A 21,075-nucleotide genomic window follows, 5' to 3' on the forward strand; every position below is an offset into this window, starting at 1 on the left:
TGCTGGATTACAGGCATGAGCCACCACGCCCGGCCCCATTCCTCTTTTTAAAGGTTGTTTTCACTATTTGAGATTTTATATGGATTGTGGGATGGGTTTTTCTGTTTCTCCAAAAGACACTTTTGGGATTATAGTAGGGATTGTGTAGGTCACTTTGGGTGCATTGACATCTTAATATTAAATCTTCCAATCCATGAACATGGGATGTGTTTCCAATTGTTGATGTCATCTTTAATTTTCTTCAGCAGTGTTTTTTAGTTTTCATTGTTCAAATCTTTCACCTCTTTCGTTAATTTAATTTCTATATATTTTATTCTTTTCACACTGATAAACTGAATTATTTTCATAATTTTTATTTTCAGATTGTTCATTGTTAGTGTATAGAAATGCAACTGATTTTTGTGTGTTGACTTTGCATTCTGTTACTGTGCTGAATTCATTTATTAGTTCTAAAAGTTTTTTGTGGAATCATTAAAATTTTCTACATGTGAGATCATATCATCTGCAAACAGATAATTTTAGTTTTTCCTTTTTAATTTAGAATCCTATTTCTTTTTCTTGTCTAATTACTCTGACTGTAACATCCAGTTTTATGTTGAATAGAAGTGGCAAAAGCAGAAATCTTTGCCTTCTTAGTGAACTTAGAGGAAAAGCTTTCAGTCTTTCTTTTTCTTTTTGAGACAGAGTCTTGCTCTGTTGCCCAGGTTGGAGTGCAGTGGCACGATCTCAGCTCACTTCAATGTCCGTCTCCTAGGTTCAAGCGATTCTCCTGCCACAGCCTCCTAAGTAGCTAGGACTACAGGCACATGCCATCACGCCCAGGTAATTTTTGTATTTTTATTAGAGACAGGGTTTTACCATAGAGGCCAGGCTGGTTTTGAACTCCTGACCTCATCATCCACCCGCCTTGGCCTCCCAAAGTGCTGGGATTATAGGCGTAAGCCACCGTGCCTGGCCAGCTTTCAGTCTTTCACCATTGAATATGATGTTTGCTGTGGAGTTTCCATATATGGCTTTTATTATGTTGATGTATAGTTATCTTCTGTTCCTAGTTTGTTGAGTATTTTTATGAAAGGAAGTTGAATTTTGTCAAATGCTTTTTCTGTATCAATTGAAATGATCATGTTTTTTTCCCTTCATTCTGTTAATGACTTATATTGATTGATTTTCATATCTTGAACTGTCCTTGCATTCCAAAAATAAATCTCAATTGATTTATGATGAACTCTTTTACTATGCTGCTGAATTTGATCTGATACTATTGTGGTGATAATTTTTTTTATTTTTATTTTTCAAGATGGAGTTTCGGTCTGGTTGCCCAGGCTGGAGTGCAATGGCACGATCTTGACTCACCGCAACCTCTGCCTCCTGGGTTCAAGCGATTCTCCTGCCTCAGCCTCCCAAGTAGCTGGGATTACAGGCATGCGCCACCACACCCGGCTAATTTTGTATTTTTAGTAGAGATGGGGTTTCTCCATGTTGGTCAGGCTGGTCTCGAACTCCCGACCTCAGGTGATCCTCCCGCCTTGGCCTCCCAAAGTGCTGGGATTACAGGCATGAGCCACCATGCCTGGCCTGTGTTGAGAATTTTTGCATCAGTGTTCATAAGGGACATTGGTCTGTAGTTTTCTTGGAGTATCTTTTCTGGCTTTGGTATTAGGGTAATGCTGGCCTCATAAAATGAGTTAGGGAGGTGTTCCCTCCTTTTATATTTTTTAGAAAAGTTTGAGAAGGATTGGTGTTCTTGAAATGTTTGATAGAGTTACCCAGTGAAGCCATCAGGTCTAGGGTTTTCTTTATTGAGAGATTTTTGATTAGTGATTGAGTCCCCTTACTAGCTATAGGTCTATTCCAATTTACTAGTTCTTCATCATTCAGTCTTTGTAGGTTTGTGTTTCTGGGAATTTGTCCATTTCATCTAGGTTTTCCAATTTGTTGGTGTACAATTGTTCGTAGGACTCTTAGAACTCTTTTTATTTCTGTAGGATTGGTAGTAATGTCCTCACTTTCATTTTTGATTTTAGTAATTTGAGCCTTCTTTTATTCTTAGTCTGTCTAGCTAAAGGTTTGTAAATTTTGTTGACCTTTTAAAATAACCAAATTTTAGTTTTATTGGTTTTCTCTATTGTGTTTCTGTTCTTTATTTTATTAATGTCTGCTCTAATCATTATTTCCTCCTTCTAGCTTTAGGTTTAGCTTGCTTTTCTTTTTCTGGTTCCTTAAGGTGTAAAGTTAGGTGGTTGGTTTGAAATTTGTCTTCTTTCGTTTTTGTTTTTGTTTCTTTTTTCTTTTTCTTTTTCTTTTTTCTCTTTTCTTTTTTTTTTTTGAGACAGGATCTCACTCTGTTACCCAGGCTGTAGTGCAGTGTCACAATCTCAGCTCACTTCATCCTCCGCCTCCAGGGTTCAAGCAATTCCCATGCCTCAGCCTCCCGAGTAGCTGGGACTATAGGGGTGCGCCACCACGCCCGGCTAATTTTTGTATTTTTTGCTAGAGACAGGATTTTACTGTATTGTCCAGGCTGGTCTTGAACTCCTTACCTCAAGTGATACCCACCTTGGCCTCACAAAGTACTGGGATTACAGGTGTGAGCCACCATGTCTGGCCTTGTTTTTGTTTTTGAGACAGAGTCTTACTGTATTTTCCAGGCTGGAGTGCAGTGGTGCGATCTTGGCTTACTGCAACCTCCATTTCCTGGGTTCAAGCGATCCTTCCACCACAGCCTCCCAAGTAGAGTACCTGGGACTACAGGCATGTGCCTCCATGCCCAGCTAATTTTTGTATTTTTAGTAGAGACAGGGTTTCACCATGTTGGCCAGGCTGGTCTTGAACTCCTCACCTCAAATGATCTGCTGCCTCAGCCTCCCAAAGTGCCGGAATTGCAGGCGTGAGCCACCACGCCTGGCCATGAAATCTGTCTTATTTTTTAATGTAGGTGTTTATGTTTGTAACTATAAATTTCTCAGTACTGCTTTTGCTGCATTCCATACATTTTGATGTGTTATGTTTTTGTTTTTTCACCTTTAAGTATTTTCAAAATTTCCTTTCTTTTTTTTTTTTTTTTGAGACGGAGTCTCACTCTGTTGCCCAGGCAGTGGCACAATCTCGGCTCACTGCAACCTCCACCTCCCGAGTTCAAAGGATTCTCCTACCTTAGCCTCCCAAGTGGCTGGGATTATAGGAGTGCACCACCACACCCGGCTAATTTTTTTCTTTTCTTTTTTTTTTTTTTTTTTTTGAGACAGAGTCTCGCTCTGTTGTCCAGGATGGAGTGCAGTGGTGCGATCTTGGCTCACTACAACCTCCACCTCCCGAGTTCAAGCGATTCTCCTGCCTCAGCCTCCCGAGTAGCTGGGATTACAGGCACGTGCCACCATGCCTGGCTAATTTTTGTATTTTTAGTAGAGATGGGATTTCGCCATGTTGGCCAGGCTGGTCTGGAATTCCTGACCTCAGGTGATCTGCCCACCTCGGCCTCCCAAAGTGCTGGGATTACAGGCGTGAGCCACCACACCTGGCAGATGAATTGTTATTAGATGTGTCTATACTTGTTATATCTTCTTGTATGTATTATATATTTATCATATATTATGTTATATAGTATATGTTTATTATATATTAACTTATATAATAACATTATATATTAATATATATTCTATAATATATAATATTCTTTTTTGTCTCTGGTAAGCTTTTTAAATTTAAAGTCCATTATAGCTAATATTAGTACAGCCACCCTGGTTCTCTTTTGGCAGGTATTCCCATAGAATATCTTTCTACCCTTTCACTTTCAATCTATTAATGTTTGTGTCTTTGGGTCTATAGTGAGTCTCTTGTAGACAACATGTGATTGGATCCTTTTGTTTAATCCATTCTGCTAATCTCTGTCTTTTGCTTAAAGAGTTTAATCCGTCCCCTTTAACATAATTACTGATAAGGAAGGACTTCTGTCATTTTGCTGTTTTTCTATATGCCTTATAACTTTTTTTTCTTGCAATGGACTGGGGAATAATAACTTTTTTGTCTCTCATTTCCTTCATTATTGCCTTCTTCAGTATTTAGTTGATTTTTTGAAACATTTAGATTTCTTTCTCATTTCCTCATTACCCCCTACAGATACCAAGGTCCATGGATGCTCAAGTCCCTTATATAAAGTAGTATGGTATTTGAATAGTACCTAGGTACATGCTGTTATATACTTTAAATCATCTCTAGATTATTTACAATACCTTATACAATACAAATGCCATAGATATAGTTGTTATACCATATCATTTTTAGGGAATAACAATAAGGAAAAAAAGTCTGTACATGTTCAGTACAGACACAACCATCCATTTGTTTACAAAAATTTTTGATTTGCAGATACGGAACCTACAGACACAGAGGACCAACTATATTCTATAGCTGTTTTCCTTGTGGTTAGTGATAGCTAGTACATTTAATATCTTAAAATTATAACACTTTAATTTCAACTTATAGCAGCTTGACTTCAGTAACATACCAAAATTCTGATCCTTCAAATCAAAAGCTTCATCCTTATTTCTTTCTATTGTTGATGTCACAAAACTACATCTTTATATGTTGTGAGCCCCAAAACATAAATAAATCTTTTAAATGCATTAGTTTCTTAAATTGTGTAGAAAACAAAATGTAGGGTTGCAAAGTTACAATAATACTAGCTTTTAGACTAATCAATGTTTTTTTAAATGTGTTAGTCACTGAAATCATGTTAAAAACAAAAAATAGGGGCTGGGGGTGGTGGCTCTTATGCCTGTAATCCTAGCACTTTGGGAGTCCGAGGTGGGTGGATTGCCTGAGCTCAGAAATTTGAGACCAGCCTGGGCAACATGGCGAAACCCCATCTCTACTAAAAATAAAAAAAATTAGCCGGTGTGGTGGCACGAGCTTGTAGTTTCAGCTACTCAGGAGGCTGAGGCAGGAGAATCACTTGAACCAGGAGGTGGGGATTGCAGTGAACTGAGATCGCACCATTGCACTCCAGCCTGGGCAACAGAATGAGTCTCCACACCTCCCCGCCGCCCAGAAAAAAAAAACCCAACGAAAAATAGAGTTATAAAATGTTACAATATTGCTAGGTTTTAGAATTTTCCATGTATTCACTGTCTTAGTCCATTTGAGCAGCTAAAACAAAATACCTGAGACTAGGTAATTTCTAATGAACAGTAATTTTTTTTCTTTTCTTTTTTTTTTTAAAGAGATAAGGTCTTGCTCTGTTTGTCATCCAGGCTGGGGTGTGGTGGTACAATCATAGTTCACTACAGCCTTGAACGCCTGGCTCAATCAATCCTCCTGCCTCGGCCTGCTAAGTAGCTATGACTACAGGCGTGCACTACCGTGCCTGGCTAATGTTTACATTTTTTGTAGAGATGTGACATTGCTATGTTGCCAAGGGTAGTCTTGAACTCCTAGCCTCAAGCAGTGCTCCTGCCTCAGCCTCTCAGTGTTGGGATTATAGGCTTGAGCCACTGTGCCCAGCCAGCCTGTCTCAATTAATTCTGGAGGCCTGGAGGTCCAAGATCAAAGTGCCAGCAGATTCATTTGTCTTCTGTGGGCTACACTCTGCTTCCAATATGGCGCCTTGAATGCTGCATCCTCTGGAGGGATGAAATGCAGTGTCCTTGCATGGCAGAAGGTGGAAGGACAAAAAGGACCAAACTCCTTCCATCAAGTCATTTTATAATGGCATAAATCCATTTATGAAGGCAGAGCCCTTATGCCCTGACCACCTCACCAAAGTCCCCACCTCCCAACACTGTTGAATTGAGGATTCAGTTTCTACCACATTGATTTTTGGGGATGCATTCAGACATAGCATTTACCTATATTGAGATCTTTATTTCTTCACATGGGTTCAAGTTACTGTCTTGTGATAGTTACCATATATAGGATTCTTGGTTGGTGATGTTGTTCTTTTAGTACTTTGAATATATTGGCCCACTGCCTTCTAGCCTCCAAAGTTTGTAATAAGAAATTTGGTGAAAATCTTATTGAGGATCCCAGGTATGTGATGACTTACTTATCTTTTGCTGCTTTCTTTTTGAATTGTTTAGAGACAGGGTCTCACTGTGTCAAGCAGGATAAACTGCAGTGGCACAATCATAGCTCACTGTAATCTCAAACTCCTGGGCTGAAGCAATCCACCTCAGCCTCCCAAGTGGCTAGGACTAGTGGCGCATACTTCCAAGCCTGGCTAATTTTTAAAGTTTTTGGGGCCAGGTGTGGTGGCTCACGCCTGTAATCCCAGCACTTTTGGAGGCCGAGGCAGGCAGATCACAAGGTCAGGAGTTTGAGACCAGCCTGAGCAAAACGATGAAACCCCATCTCTACTAAAAATACAAAAATTAGCCGGGTGTGGTGGCGCACGCCTGTAATCCTAGCTACTCGGAAGGCTGAGGGAGGAGAATTGCTTGAACCCGGGAGGCAGAGGTTGCAGTGAGCTGAGATCACACCACTGCACTCCAGCATGGGCAACAGAGTGAGATTCCGTCTCAAAAAAAAAAAAAAAAAAAAAAACTTTTTGTAGAGTTAAACTTTTTTTTTTTTTTTTTTGAGACGGAGTCTCACACTGTCACCCAGGCTGGAGTGCAGTGGTGCAATCTCAGCTCACTGCATCCTCCACCTCCCGGGTTCACGCCACTCTCCTGCCTCAGCCTCTCAAGTAGCTGGGATTACAGGCACCTGCCACCATGCCCAGCTAATTTTTTTTTTTTTTTTTGTATTTTTAGTAGAGATGGGGTTTCACCATGTTAGCCAGGATGGTCTCGATCTCCTGACCTCGTGATCTCACCTTGGCCTCCCAAAGTCCTGGGATTACAGGCGTGAGCCACCGTGCCCGGCCGAATTAAACTTTTTGTAGATACGGGGTCTCCCTATGTTGCCTAGGCTGGTCTCAACCTCTTAGCTTCAAGTGATGCTCCCACCTTGGCCTCCCAAAATGCTGAGATTATAGGTGTGAGCCACCCTGCGCAGCCCTCTCTTGCTGCTTTCAAGATTCTTTGTCTTTTGAAAGTTTGATTATAATGTGTCTCATTGCGAGTCTCTTTGAGATCATCTCGTAGTTTGTTGAGCTTCTTTGATGTTTATATTTATGTCTTTTATCAAATTTAAGGAGTTTTCAGTTACTATTTCTTCAAAAATTCTCTCTGCCCCTTTGTCTTTCTCTTCTTGGTTTGCTTGATGGTGCCCTTCAGGTCTCTCAGGCTCTGTCCTTTTCTTCGGTCTTTTTTTATTTTTGTTCTTCAGACTTAGTCATTTCTGTTATCCTGTCTTTAGGTTTGCTTGTTCTTCTGCCTGCTCCAATCCATCTTTGAATCCCTCAAGTGAATTTTTCATTTTGGTTTTTATAGTTCTCAGCTCCGGAATATCTTTTTGGTCTTTTTAGGTTTTCTATTTCTCTGTTATTTCCATTTTGTTCATACATTGTTTCCATAACCTTCTCCCCATCTTCCTGTAGTTCTTAGAGCATCTTTAAAACTCTTGTTGTAAAGTCTTTGTGTAATAGATCTACCATCAAGTCTTTTTCAGGGACCATTTCTTATTTTTCTTTTTCCTTTGAATGGACCATACTTTTATGTTTCTTTGTATGCCTTGTGATTTGATTGTTTTTGCTGAAAACCAGACATTTCAATCTAATAATGTTATAACTCTATAAATCAGATTCTCCCCTTTCCCCCAGGGTTTGCTGGTTTTGTTACTGTTTTTGTTTTTTTGGTTGTTGTAAGCTGTCGCTGTGCTTAGAATCAACCTGAGGTATAACCTTAAGGTTTTCTCAAATCTTTATTGAACCTGTGCCTTTCCTTGGTCACTTTCTAATTTTTCCTGTATACACAGTTGCTTTTCACTGCTCTAGTCTTTAATGTCTGGCTCCTGAAAGGGGGAAAAAAGAAAAATGAATGGAGGTGGGAAAACGGTGCTAGCCCTTTAAATCCCCTGGAATTCACTTCAGTGGAATGTGGGAGGGGCTTGCAGCCTTTGAGAAGGTGTGACAAAAATGTCTGCCAGCCTCATCATTTGCACCTCTGTGATCAGAAACAGCAATCAGCAGTGAGGAGCAGGGTGCTTTTTGCACACTCTGCACCAGCAACCTGTGTACAAGCTACTCCAAGAACACATGCACTGTGGCCTGCCACAAAGCTAGGAACAGGGGATGGTTAGCTGCTGCTATGCTAAGAGGCAAAATGGACAGTAAATTGCAGTGAATGTTTGTCAAAGCTCCAACCTCAAGCCTTCAGTAGACTCCAGAGTTCCAAAATACTGACGTCAGACAGAGTCTGCCCGTGCAGTTGTTGTGGAGGTAGGCAGACAGATTCCTGATGTTTCCTACTCCACCATTTTACCTGAATCCAGGAGTTATTTACATTACTTTAAAACACATAAATTGTATATTCCTGGTACATATGTTCTGAGGACAAAAGAATTACAAAGAGTTCTTAACCTGTTTTTACTAATCATATTATTAGTAATAATTTTGTTACTGTTATTTTGAAACAGTTTTCATATTGAAGAATAGAGCAAAAGGGTAATTGACATTACCAACAGTTTTCAGAATAAGAGAAAAGGGGCCGGGCACAGTGGCTTACGCTTGTAATCCCAGCACTTTGGGAGGCCGAGGCAGGTGGATCACCTGAGGTCAGGAGTTTGAGACCAGCCTGGCCAACATGGTGAAACCCCATCTCTACTAAAAATACAAAATTTAGCCAGGCGTGGTGGCAGGCGCCCGTAATCCCAGCTACTCAGGAATTTGAGGCAAGAGAATCGCTTGAACCCAGGAGAAGGAGGTTGCAGTGAGCTGAGATTGTGGCATTGCACTCCAGCCTGGGCAACAAGAGTAAAACTCCGTCTCAAAAAAAAAAAAAAAGAGAGAGAGAGAAAAGAGATTCAAAGTTGAAAAATTTAAGGGAAAAGCCTATATTCCTAAATTTGAGTTTGAAGTATCAGCATGGACTCATGAATCGTCCCTTCTTTAAAAATCAAAAAGTAGGGGTCAGGTGTGGTGGCTCGCGCCTGTAATCCCAGCACTTTGGGAGGCCGAGGTGGGCAGATCACCTGAGGTCGGGAGTTCGAGACCAGCCTGACCAATATGGAAAAACCCCATCTGTACTAAAAATACAAAATTAGCCAGGCTTGGTGGTACATGCCTGTAATCCCAGCTACACAGGAGGCTGAGGCAGGAGAATTGCTTGAACCCAGGAGGTAGAGGTTGCGGTGAGCCAAGATCGTGCCATTGCACTCCAGCCTGGACAACAAGAGTGGAACTCCATCTCAAAAAAAAAAAAAAAAAGTATTGATTAGCTCTGCCTACTGAAAAGGCCTAGAAACAATGACCAAGCCAGTTAGCCATGAGTGTCCAGATTCTATACCTAAATGCCATTTCCCACTAAAGTAAACCAGGACTCCTTGCACAAAAATAGCTGATTCTAGGTTCTGAATTAAAAATGTACGAACTGAGCATGAAACATCTCGTCTTCCCAGAAAGGAAGGAAGGTGTCAAGGACTAAGTGGGGACTGCTGGAAGGATGTGGGGGCTAATTTGAAGGAGCTCTTGCTAACCAAAAAATTGACAATTTTAGCATCAACATGACTAATAACTGCGGTGAATTGGATCACATCAATTCCGTTAGAAGCATGAATGCATAATGACACCAAAGAACAACACATTTTTTTTTTTTTTTTTTTTTTTGAGGCAGTATCTGGGTCTGTTGTTCAGGCTGCAGTACAGTGGTACAATCTCGGCTCATTTGTTATTTAGGACCTGGAATCAGCTATTTTAGTGCAAGGAGTCCTGGTTTACTAAAACCTCCACCTCCCAGGCTCAAGCCATCCTCCCACCTCAGCTTCCACAGTAGCTGTGACTACAGGTGCTCACAACCACACCCAGCTAATTTTTGTATTTTTTGTACCGATGGTATTTCACCATGTTGCCCAGGCTCGTCTTGAACTCCTAAGCTCAAGCAATCCTCTTGCCTCTCCCTCCCAAAGTGCTGGGAATACAGGCATGAGCCACTGTGCCTGGCCAACAAAAATTTTAAAAAATAAAACATTTTTGAGGTTTCCTTGGAGAATGTGAGGGATCCAACTCATTTGAAAGGTGGCAAGTTAGAGAATGGAATCAAAGCATCCATTGTGTTTACTATACAAACTCTATCTGAAGGTAGCCCAATAGTTTACAAAGGAAATTTCTTTTTATAGAAGAATTCCAGCTAACAAATGTAGCAGGAATATAAGAATTAGATTAATGCTTGTAACCCTTTATTTACTAAAACCTTTCAGTAGATAATGGAGATCTTTATAATGCATGAGTATGGATGACACTTGGGCCCACTGATTAATCTCAATATCCAAAAAGAGACAGCCAGGCACTTTGTGTTTTATGGGGTCTTGTAACAGAAAGTACATAACACCATTTGCCACAAAATCACCTTATCTGATGTAGACCTAACTTCCATTTTATAGGAAACTCAGGGACAAAGGAACAATGTTAAATGACCCCAAAGAAATCCACAACAAAATCTTGATTGTGAAAAGTTGTACTGACCCTGTGCAGTGACTCACGTCTGTAATCCCAACACTTTGGGAGGCCAAGGCAGGAGTATTGCTTGAGACCAGGTGTTCAAGCCTGCAGTGACAAACTACTCACCCAATTTTTTCAACAAATAAAATACCAAGAGGAAGGAAAAAATAAAGAGGAAGTGAAACCTATAGATTAAAAGAGACTTACAAGACATTTAAAAAAAAAGTAATGTGTGGCTTTGTTGGATTCTGATTTCAACATGGAAACCTTAAAAAAAATTCATGAGACAAGTGGGAAATTTGGATACTAACTAGATAGTTCATGATACTAAAAATTATTAATTAAGGCTGGGCACAGTGGCTCATGCCTGTAATCCTAGCACTTTGGGAGGCTGCAGGTGGATCATTTGAGGTCAGGATTTGAGAGCAGCCTGGCCAACATGGTGAAACCCCGTCTCTACTAAAAATACAAAGAAATTAGTTGGGCGTGGTGGCTCCCTCCTGTAATCCCAGCTACTAGGGAGGCTGAGGCAGGAGAATTGCTTGAACCTGGGAAGCGGAGGTTCCAGTGAGCCAAGATCACACCACTGCACTCTAGCCTGGGTGACAGAGTGAGACTCTGTCTCAAAAAAAAAAAAAAAAAAATGCCAATACTATCTCATCTTAATAATTTTTATTTATTTATTTGAGATGGAGTCTCATTCTGTCACCCAGTCTGGAGTGCACTGGTGTGATCTCGCTCACTGCAGCCTCAGCCTCCTGAGTAGCTGGGATTACAGGCACGTACCACCACACCCAGCTAAATTTTGTATTTTTGGTAGAGGCGGGGTTTCACCATGTTGACCAGGCTGGTCTTAAATTCCTGACTTCAGGTGATCCACCTGCCTCAGCCTCCCAAAATGCTGGGATTATAGGCATGACCTGCCATGTACAGTCAGTATTGGGATTTTAAAAATTATCTGGTTTTATAGAAGTAGACAATAGAATATTTACAGATAAGGTGAAATGATGTCTAAGATTTGCTTCAGAATAACCCACAAATGGGTGAGGGGAACAAACTTGGCCATGTGTTGATGTCAGTTGATGGGGACATGGAGTAGTCTTTTTACTTTTGAATGTGTTTGAGATTTCCCAAAATGAAAGTTTATTTAGAGAAGCAAATGCGGCCAGGCGTGGTGGCTCATGCCTGTAATCCCAGCACTTTGGGAAGCGGGGACAGGCAGATCACTTGAGGTCAGGAGTTTGAAACCAGCCTGGCCAACATGGTGAAACCCCATCTCTACTAAAAATACAAAAATTAGTTGGGTATGGTGGTGAGCGCCTGTAATCCCAGCTACCCAGGAGGCTGAGGCAGGAGAACCGCTTGAGCCTGGGAGGCAGAGGTTGTAGTGGGTGGAGATCACACCACTGCACTCTGGCCTGGGCAACAGAGCAAGACTCCGTCTCAAAAAAAAAAAAAGAAAAAAGAAAAAACAGCAAATGCAAAGGACTCGGGGGATTTTTCTGGAGTGGTATTTCTTATATTTAATTAAAATACTTTGGGTGTCTTGGTAAGGTTCCGGAGGGATGGTAGGACATGATAAAATTATCTGGAAAAAGGGAAGACATAGTCGTTGCTGGCGTTGACTCTCCTGGCAACAATAGCAGTTCATCACTAGTACTCGTGAGAGTAAACTTCAGTCTGAATTATCCTAGAAGAGGAAAAGTGCCCCCTTACTTCCTGTGGCAGCACTTAGTGCTGTAGCAGGTCTATAACCTGTACCTGGGAACACCTTTGTAGTTGCAGAGGTAGATATCAGAATGCTACCACTCCTGAATCCTGTCACGTGAGGTGGCATCTGCTCCTCCATGGTGTACTTGTAAGTATTCCTGGGAAATTATCTGAATTTTGAATGGGATTGGAAGAATTGCTTCCAAAAACGAATACTGCAGACTTACCTGTGTCCCATTCTCAGATACTGATATTTTATGGGAGGGATCTATAAGAAGCAGGTTGGAGCAGATCTAAAACATTCCTTGTGGATAGATATTTCACCTGCTTAATTTTTCAGGATTTCAGAGGGGAAGGAGACAACATCGTTGTCTCGCTGCATCGCCTTGCTGTCAGCGCTGACATTTACTAGCAGAGATTTTGCGGTTCTTCTTCCTCCCTGTCAAAACTGGAAACCTGGAACTATTAGAATACCACAATAGTAGTACTAGGCCTAAGTACACAGAGAGGAAACAAACAAAGTCCTTATTGTCTGTGTATTTGTGTAATGCTGATTTATTTTTTGGTCACTGCATATTAAAAACTAATTTTGATAAAACATCTCTCATTTTTTCTTTCAGGTCCGATGTCTAAAAGACTATGGAGAATTTGAAGTTGATGATGGCACTTCAGTCCTATTAAAAAAAAATAGCCAGGTATTTCTTATCTTCAGATTCTTTACTTTAAATCTTATGAGTGTTGAATGGTGGAAAAGTTGGAATAGCAAAATAAATATCAACTTTTGATGATCGTTTATATATTAGGCATTATCTTTAGTATAATATACCCTGTTCTGTACTTTTTCTGAATATTAAGACTGGAAGCAAATGTTGCATATAATAAAAGATTAATTAATTTAGTAGGATATTGCTTATATTTAAAACTAGGTGTTTTCTAGGGGAATTACCATAATCAGCCTTATTCTGGGTAAGTGATAGATTATTATCTGGAGGCTATTGAACTGTTGGATTTAGCTCCTTTGTTCATATAATTTATTCTAAAAGTTCCTAAGCAGTTTTTTTAGCTTACACTTTGCCTTATAAATCCTAGTTCTTTAGCAAGCAAATAGTGATACAGATTTTTCTATTTTCAAAAAAAGAATTTTCAAGTATTTGGTATATAAACATAACAATTTAATAGAGGAAGATTAAAATTGTAAAGTTGTAACTTAAGCTAAATTTGTCCTTATAAGGAATCTTTATCTATCTATCTATCTATCTATCTATCTATCTTTAAAGAAAATAGAGATGGGGCCTTGCTATGTTGACCATGCTAGCCTCGAACTCTCCTGGGCTCAAGCAATCCACCTTCCTTAGTATCCTAAAGTGCGAGGATTACAGGTGTGAACCATGCCTTAAGTAATCTCAGTATATTAATTATTTCCCTAGAAATCTTCATATTCACATTAGATGAATTCACGTTAACTATATTATTATTATTATTTTTTTTTTTTTGAGACGGAGTCTTGCTCTGTTCCCCAGGCTGGAGTGCAGTGGCGGGATCTCCGCTCATTGCAACCTCTGCCTCCTGGGCTCAAGTGATCCCCCACCTCAGCCTCCCCAAGTAGCTGGACCACCGGCACACGCCACTACACCCAGTTAATTTTTGTAATTTTTATAGAGACGGAGTTTCACCAGTTGGCCAGGCTGGTCTTGAACTCCTGAGCTCAAGCAATCCACCCACCTCAGCCTCCCAAAGTGCTGGGATTACAGGCTTAAGCCACTGGGCCCGGCCACTAAATTTTTTATCCTATCCCAATTTTCTGAAGTCGTGAGGAGGAAAAATGACCTAATAAAAGCTGTTCTCTTTCTTTCCTTGCCTGCTGTCTTGGGGTCAGCCATTTAGGATCTGTTGACCCTAAGGATTTGGTGTTCACTTTGTTCATGCCAGGGAGCAAAAGAATGTTTCAGGTCATGTGGTTCTTGAGCTTATTTCCCTAACAGGGTGAGTTGATCTCTTATTTTACTAATACCCTTGGATCTTTAAAACTATTTTACTAATAGTTGACTAAAATTATTTTACTAATACCCTTGGAGCTTCTAAAACAAAGGTTGAATATTTTTAAAAAAGATTTTGAGGGTTCCCTAAAGTCTTCAGTTGTTAAGGCAACAATTTCTGTCCCAAGTATTCTCTTAGGACACTAATGAATTTAAAGCAGATAATGAATTAATGCTCTGATAAGCAGCTATATTTCTGGAGGGCCCAGGAGGAAGCTCTGGTTCACAAGAACAAGAAAAAAACCATCCTCATAAAGCAAGATATGCGAAATGTCCCTTCATCCCAAATGCTGTCCTGTGGTTGAATTTCTTTCTTTCTTTTTTTTTTTTTTGAGACAAAGTCTCGCTCTTGTCCCCCAGGCTGGAGTACAGTGGCACGATCTTGGCTCACTGCAACCTCTGCCTCCCATGTTCAAGCTTTTCTTCTGCCTCAGCCTCTCAAATAGCTGGGATTACAGGCGCCTGCCACCACGCCTGGCTAATTTTTGTATATTTTTTAGTAGAGGCGGCGTTTCACCATGTTGGCCAGGCTGGTTTCAAATTCCTGACCTTAGGTGATCCGCCCACCTCAGCCTCCCAAAGTGCTGGGATTACAGGTGTGAGCCACCGCACCTGGCCTGGTGGTTGAATTGTTTTAACTCTGTTTCTCAGCTGTGACCCTACCCTCAATTATAAAAATGGAGGCATTAAAAAGAAACAATATCAGCCACAGTTGATGGTTGGTATTAGGGGCTTCTAATGTTCAACCACATCTGAACTTTCTGTAGAATCTGTGGTGTAGATCATTCACATACTCTAAAATATTAGTAGGAAACATTATCTATATATATATATGGTTTTTTTCGAGATGGACTCTCGCTCTGTCAGCCAGGCTGGAGTGCAGTGGCGTGATCTTGGCTCACTGCAACCTCCGCCTCCTGGGTTCAAGCGATTCTCCTGCCTCAGCCTCCCGAGTAGCTGGGATTGCAGGCGCGTGTCACCATGCCTGGCTAATTTTTGTATTTTTCTTAGTAGAGGCGGGGTTTCACCATGTTGATCAGGCTGGTCTCAAACTCCTGACCTCATGATCCACCTGCCTTGGCCTCCCAAAGTGCTGGGATTACAGGCGTGAGCCACTGCGCCTGGCTGGGAAACATTTTCTAATATACATTCTTTTATATTTGTCACTATGGCAAGCACTGTTTCTTTTTATCCAGAAATCAATACTCTCCATCTGTTTAATACCAGCATTATTATGGACATTAAATGAACAACTCAGTTATTTTGTTTTTGTTGTGTTTTTTTACATTTTTCTTGGCTCATGTATCTTCAAGATTGGTTTAGAAGAATTTGGTCATGGGTCTCTTGCCAGGCCTTTGAGTTTGTGAGGCAGGACCTTCAGGTGCACATGGCTACTGAGGTTACATTTTGCTTCCTTGAGATCTTCCTTTGAGATTTCTTTGACCACCTATGAATTGGAAAGCCTTCCTGCCTTGCTTCCTTAACCTCCCTCCTCCAGGGCAGTCAGTGTTTTCTGTAAGTCCTGGTATTTGAGAGGGAAGGAGACATCTTTCCACCTGCCCCTGGTTCCCTCAGAGCAAGAGCGATGTCCTCTTAGGAAGACACAGGACAAGCAATACCTGGGTACCGGCATCTTTCCACGTACCATGTGAATAGCACCCACGCGGTGGGTCATGAATACTTTTCAACCTTGAGAAATACAGGAGGAAAGTTGTCACTTGTTATTAGAAGAATGTTCAGACTCTGAAATCCAAGAACAGGTTTTATGGAGAAATGAGCGTTTCATGGGTCTTCTTGATAGGCTGTTGAGCCAGTGATAATCCAAATCGCACCTATCTGGATTTCTCTGTGCATAAATTTAAAAAATATAAACACTAAGTACAATACCTACTAGAATTCAGAAGTCTTAGTTGAATTGAACTTAAGCAAACTGGATTCATTTGTAAAAGTCAGAATTCCATACAGCTCTAAATGGAATCAATTTCAATGGATTAAAACAGCAAATATAGTTTAACCTTTTTTTTTTGAGATGGAGTTTTGCTCTTGTTGCCCAGGCTGGAGTGCAATGGCACAATCTCTGCTGACCCCCAGGTTCAAGTGATTCTCCCGCCTCAGCCTCCTGTGTAGCTGGGATTACAGGCATGCGCCACCACGCCTGGCTAATTTTTTTTTTTTTTTTTTTGTGACAGAGTCTCGCTCTGTTGCCCAAGCTAGAGTGCAGTGGCACGGTCTCGGCTCACTGCAAGCTCTGCCTCCCGGGTTCACACCATTCTCCTGCCTCAGCCTCCTGAGTAGCTGGGACTACAGGCGCCCGCCACCACGCCTGGCTAATTTTTTTGCATTTTTAGTAGAGACGGGGTTTCACCGTGTTAGCCAGGATGGTCTTGATCTCCTGACCTCGTGATCCACCCGCCTCGGCCTCCCAAAGTGCTGGGATTATAGGCGTGATCCACCGCCCCTGGGCCAACTTTGTATTTTTTAGTAGAGACGCGGTTTCTCCATGTGGGTCAGGCTGGTCTTGAACCCCCGACCTCAGGTGATCCGCCTACCTTGGTGTCCCAAAGTGTTGGGATTACAGGCATGAGCCACCATACCCAGCCCCTTAAGTTTAACTTTCAGCTACTTACTTGTTGGAGTTTGAAAACTAATCAGTGCTACTTTTTAATGATACAAGAAATAATTTCAAATTCTTTCCCAATCATTTATTTTACTCTTTCTCCATCCCTTCTTGTCCCCTCAGCACTTTTTACCTCGATGGAAATGTGAGCAGCTGATCAGACAAGGAGTCCTGGAGCACATCCTGTCATGACCATGCACCGAGGCACTTCCAGGCTTCACTCAACTCATGGACTCCTCTGTACTCACTCTCTCCACCCTCCCTTCACCTCCCTCTTTGATTTTAGAAGCTATAGACATTGTTTAAGATAACTAAGAATACTTGGCTAAGAAGTATAATTTGCTAACTATTAAGGACTTTCTTTTTTTAATGTTTTACACTATTCTTCCTACTCCTTTTTGGTTTTGGTTTTGTTTTGTAGAGACAGTGTCTCACTATGTTGCCCAAGCTGGTCTCAAACTCCTGGCCTCAAGCAGTCCTCCCACCTTAGCTTCTCAAAGTGTTGAGATCACAGGCGTGAGCCACTGCACCCGGCCCCTACTCCTTTTTCTAATAAGCTGTATCTGTAATCACAGCATTCCTACAGTTGTTACAGTGTGTTGTTTAAATGAAAGTAAACATGGTTACATTTGAATCTCTTAAATAATCAGTCACTTGGCTGGACAGGAAGAAGGTAGATCCTGTGTGTCTTGTTTTCTGGTCATGTGTATTGTACAAGCTAGAGAGCTGAATTTCTGAGATACACATTTTCAAATCACATGCAAGTGAAGATGATGATCTGTAGAAATTTTCAGTGTATGTAATGTTTAATGACATACTAATTTATCACCTGGCTATTTGGGAAGGAAGGACACACATGGATTTTGCACATTTCCACCATGGTGGCTGGTGTGGCTTGTGGCTGTGGGGTGATCACCAGTATCACCACTTTGGAAGGGGACAGTGAAATTGGGGCTAGAGAAGGAACTTTGTACAGTTTTCCCTGAGATTCAGATTGACTGAAAAGTCACATGAAGAGTTGATTGTCTTTTAATGGTATGTTTTAAACAGCTGACATTTTAAATTTTGATGAAATCCAGTTTATTCGTTTGTTCTTTTATGCTTTGGGTGTTGCATCCGAGAAATCTTTTCCCATCCCAAGGTCACAATTTTTTTTCCTTTTTACTTCTAGAAATGTTATAATTTTAAGCTTTATACTTTGGTCTATGACCTGTTTTTTTGTTTTCTTTTTTCGTTTGTTTCTTTGTTTTGAGATGGAGTCTTGTTCTGTCACCCAGGCTGGGGTGCAGTGGCGTGATCTTGGCTCACTGCAATCTCTATCCCCTGGGTTCAAGTGATGCTCTTGTCTCAGCCTCCCAAGTAGCTGGGATTACAGGCGCAGGCCGCCACGCCCGGCTAATTTTTGTATTTTTAGTAGAGACAGGGTTTTACCATGTTGGCCAGGCTGGTTTCAAACTCCTGACCTCAAGTGACCCACCTTGGCCTCCCAAAGTTTTGGGATTACAAGTGTGGGCCACCGCGCCCAGCCTATGATCCATTTTGAATGAATTTTTTATATGGTGCAAGGTGTCAATCCACCTTCACTTTTTCTTGGGAATATAGATATCCAGCTGTTTCACTACCATTTCTTGAAAGGACTGCCCTTTGCTCTATCACCTTTGCATTTTTGTTAAAAAGTAGTTGTCAATGTATATGTGGGTTTATTTCAGGACTCTGTTTTGTTCCATTGACCTGTTTTTCTCTCCTGAATGCCAATACCATATTTGTATGTAGTGTATGTAATTTTCTAATAATTCTTGAAACAGATAGTATTAATGCATCATGTTTTTGCTGTTGTTTGTATTTTTTGTAGAGATGGGGTTTCACCATGTTGGTCAGGCTGTGTTGAACTCTGAGCTAAAGCAATCCACTCGCCTCGTCCTCCCCATGTGCTGGGATTACAGGCGTGAGCCTTGGTGCTGGCCCAGTGTACCACATTTCTTTTTGAGATTTGTTTTGGCTATGTTAAGTCCTTTGCTTTTGATGTGAAATTTGGGAACAGGCAGGGTGTGGTGGCTTATGCCTGTAATCCTAGAACTTTGGGAGGCCTAGATGGGTGGATCACTTGAGCTCAGGAGTTCCAGACCAGCCCGGGCCTATGGCAAAACTCCGTCTCTACAAAAAATACAAAAAATTAGCCAGGTGTGGTGGTGCATGCCTGTAGTCCCAGCTACATGGCAGGCTGAGGTGGGAGGATCACTTGAGCCCCGGAGGTCAAGGCTGCAGTGAGCTGAGATCACACCACTGTACTCCAGCCTGGGTGACAAAGTGAGACTCTATCTCAAAAAGAAATTAGGATCAACTTGTCAATTTCTACAACAACAACAACAACAACAAAAACCCCTGTTGGGCACCTTGATTGAGATTGCATTGAATTTATATAAAACTGTTGGGAGAATTGACATCTTAATAATATTGAGTCTTCTGGCCTATAAACAAGGTCTGTCTTCCTAGGTATTAATGTTTTGTCTTCTATTTCTCTTAATAATCTTTTGTAGTTTTCAGTGTACAGGTCTACCATGTCAGCATTTCATAGTTTTGATGCTAAATGGTATTTTAAAATTTCAAATTCTAACTGCTTGTTGCTAGTAAATAGAAGTACAATTGATGTTGAACTTGTATCCTTCAGCCTTGCTAAACGGAGTTCTCATGGTGTTTTTGTAGATTACATCAACAGTCATGTGTTCTATGAATAAAGAGTTTTACTCCTTCCTTTCTAATCTGAATGCCTTTTATTTCTTTTTCTTGCCTGATGGCATTGGTTAGAACTTCCAGTAGAGTACTAAATATATGTGGTCAGAGAAGACACCCCTATCTTGTTCCTGATCTAAGAAGGAAAACAGTCTTTCACTATTATGATGTTAGCTCTTAAGTTGTTTGTAGATGCCCTTTATTGGGGTAGGAAGTTCCCTCCTATTCCTAGTGATATGGTTTGGCTGTGTCCCTACCCAAATCTCAACTTGAATTGTAATAATTCCCATGTGTCAAGGGCAGGGCCAGGTGAAATAATTGAATCAAGGGGGTAGTTTTCCCCATACTTTTCTGGTGTTAGTCAATAAGTCTCACGAGATCTGATGGTTTTATAAATGGGAGTTCCCCTGGACATGCTCTTTTGCCTGCCACCATGTAAGACATGACTTTGGTCCCTATCCATTTGCCTTATGCTGTGATTGTGAGGCCTCCCCAGCCATGTGGAACTGTCAATTAAATCTCTTTGCTTTATAAATTACCCACTCTCCAGTATGTCTTTATTAGCAGCATAAGAAGACTAATACACCTAGTGTACTGAGAATTTTTTTAAAAGTCAGAAATGGATGCTGGATTTTGTCATATCTTTTTTCTGCATCTGTTGAGATGGTTTTGTCTTTTAGTTTGTTAGTCTGGTGAATTACAGTGGTTGATTGATCGATTGAGTTTTCAATGTTAAACCTACCTTGGATTCCTGGCATAAACCACACCTGGTCATGATATATTCTCCTTTTTGTAAGATTTTATTTGAAATTTTTTTGTAGAATTTTTGCATCAGTGTGCATGAGAAATATTGGTCTGTGGTGTTCTTGGGAAAATAATCCCTCCTATTCAGTTTTTTGGAAGAGTTTTCTAAATAGAAAAAAAAACTGTTCTGTCACTTAACAACAACACAGAAGACTGTGACCAAATGCATGGGGGTTTTCCCCACATACCAAGCTCTGCAGTGGACAGCAGGTGTGTCTACTTCTACTTCAGTTCCGACACTACCTGGAGATAGCGTCAGATCCCACAGGGTCAGGGCTCAGTCCAAGACTGCCCTCCCTTGAGACACCAGCCACAAGTGTGGGCCTCTGAGATTCTGACCAACTAGCTTCAAGTTGGAGTTCCCATGCCCCCCTCTTTGGATTCAATTAATTTGCTTGAGCAGCTCACAGAACTCAGAAACACTTAAGCTTACTGGTTTATTATAAAGGATATGGTAAAATACGCAGATGAAAGGACCCAAATGGAAGCGATGCATAGGGTAAGGTATGGGGAAAGGATATGGAGCTTCGATGCTCACCACCCTCCAGCAGCCTCCATATGTTCAGCAATCCGGAAGCTCTCCACACCCTGTCCTTTTGGGCCTTTTATAGAAATCTCATTAGTTAGGCATGATCGACAACCAA

The 21,075-nt window shown here is 41.0% G+C and overlaps 1 protein-coding gene across 3 annotated transcripts in view; it reads left to right on the forward strand.

Annotated features, from left to right (window-relative positions):
- Nucleotides 1-19,656, forward strand: part of GINS1 (GINS complex subunit 1) — a 41,421-nt gene extending 21,765 nt beyond the window's left edge. For 2 of the 3 annotated variants that reach the window (XM_009436962.4, XM_016937586.4), the window contains exons 6-7: nucleotides 12,865-12,939; nucleotides 17,021-19,656. In XM_009436962.4, the coding sequence (XP_009435237.1) occupies nucleotides 12,865-12,939; nucleotides 17,021-17,089 (144 nt within the window). In that variant the 3' untranslated portion in view covers nucleotides 17,090-19,656. Of the gene's footprint in view, nucleotides 1-12,864; nucleotides 12,940-14,120; nucleotides 14,228-17,020 lie in introns of all 3 variants that reach the window. The other variant, XR_001712165.4, reaches the window with a different exon arrangement.
- The last annotated feature ends 1,419 nt before the right edge of the window (nucleotides 19,657-21,075 follow it).

Source organism: Pan troglodytes, chromosome 21, assembly GCF_028858775.2.
Source record: "Pan troglodytes isolate AG18354 chromosome 21, NHGRI_mPanTro3-v2.0_pri, whole genome shotgun sequence".
NCBI classification, from domain to species: domain Eukaryota; kingdom Metazoa; phylum Chordata; class Mammalia; order Primates; family Hominidae; genus Pan; species Pan troglodytes.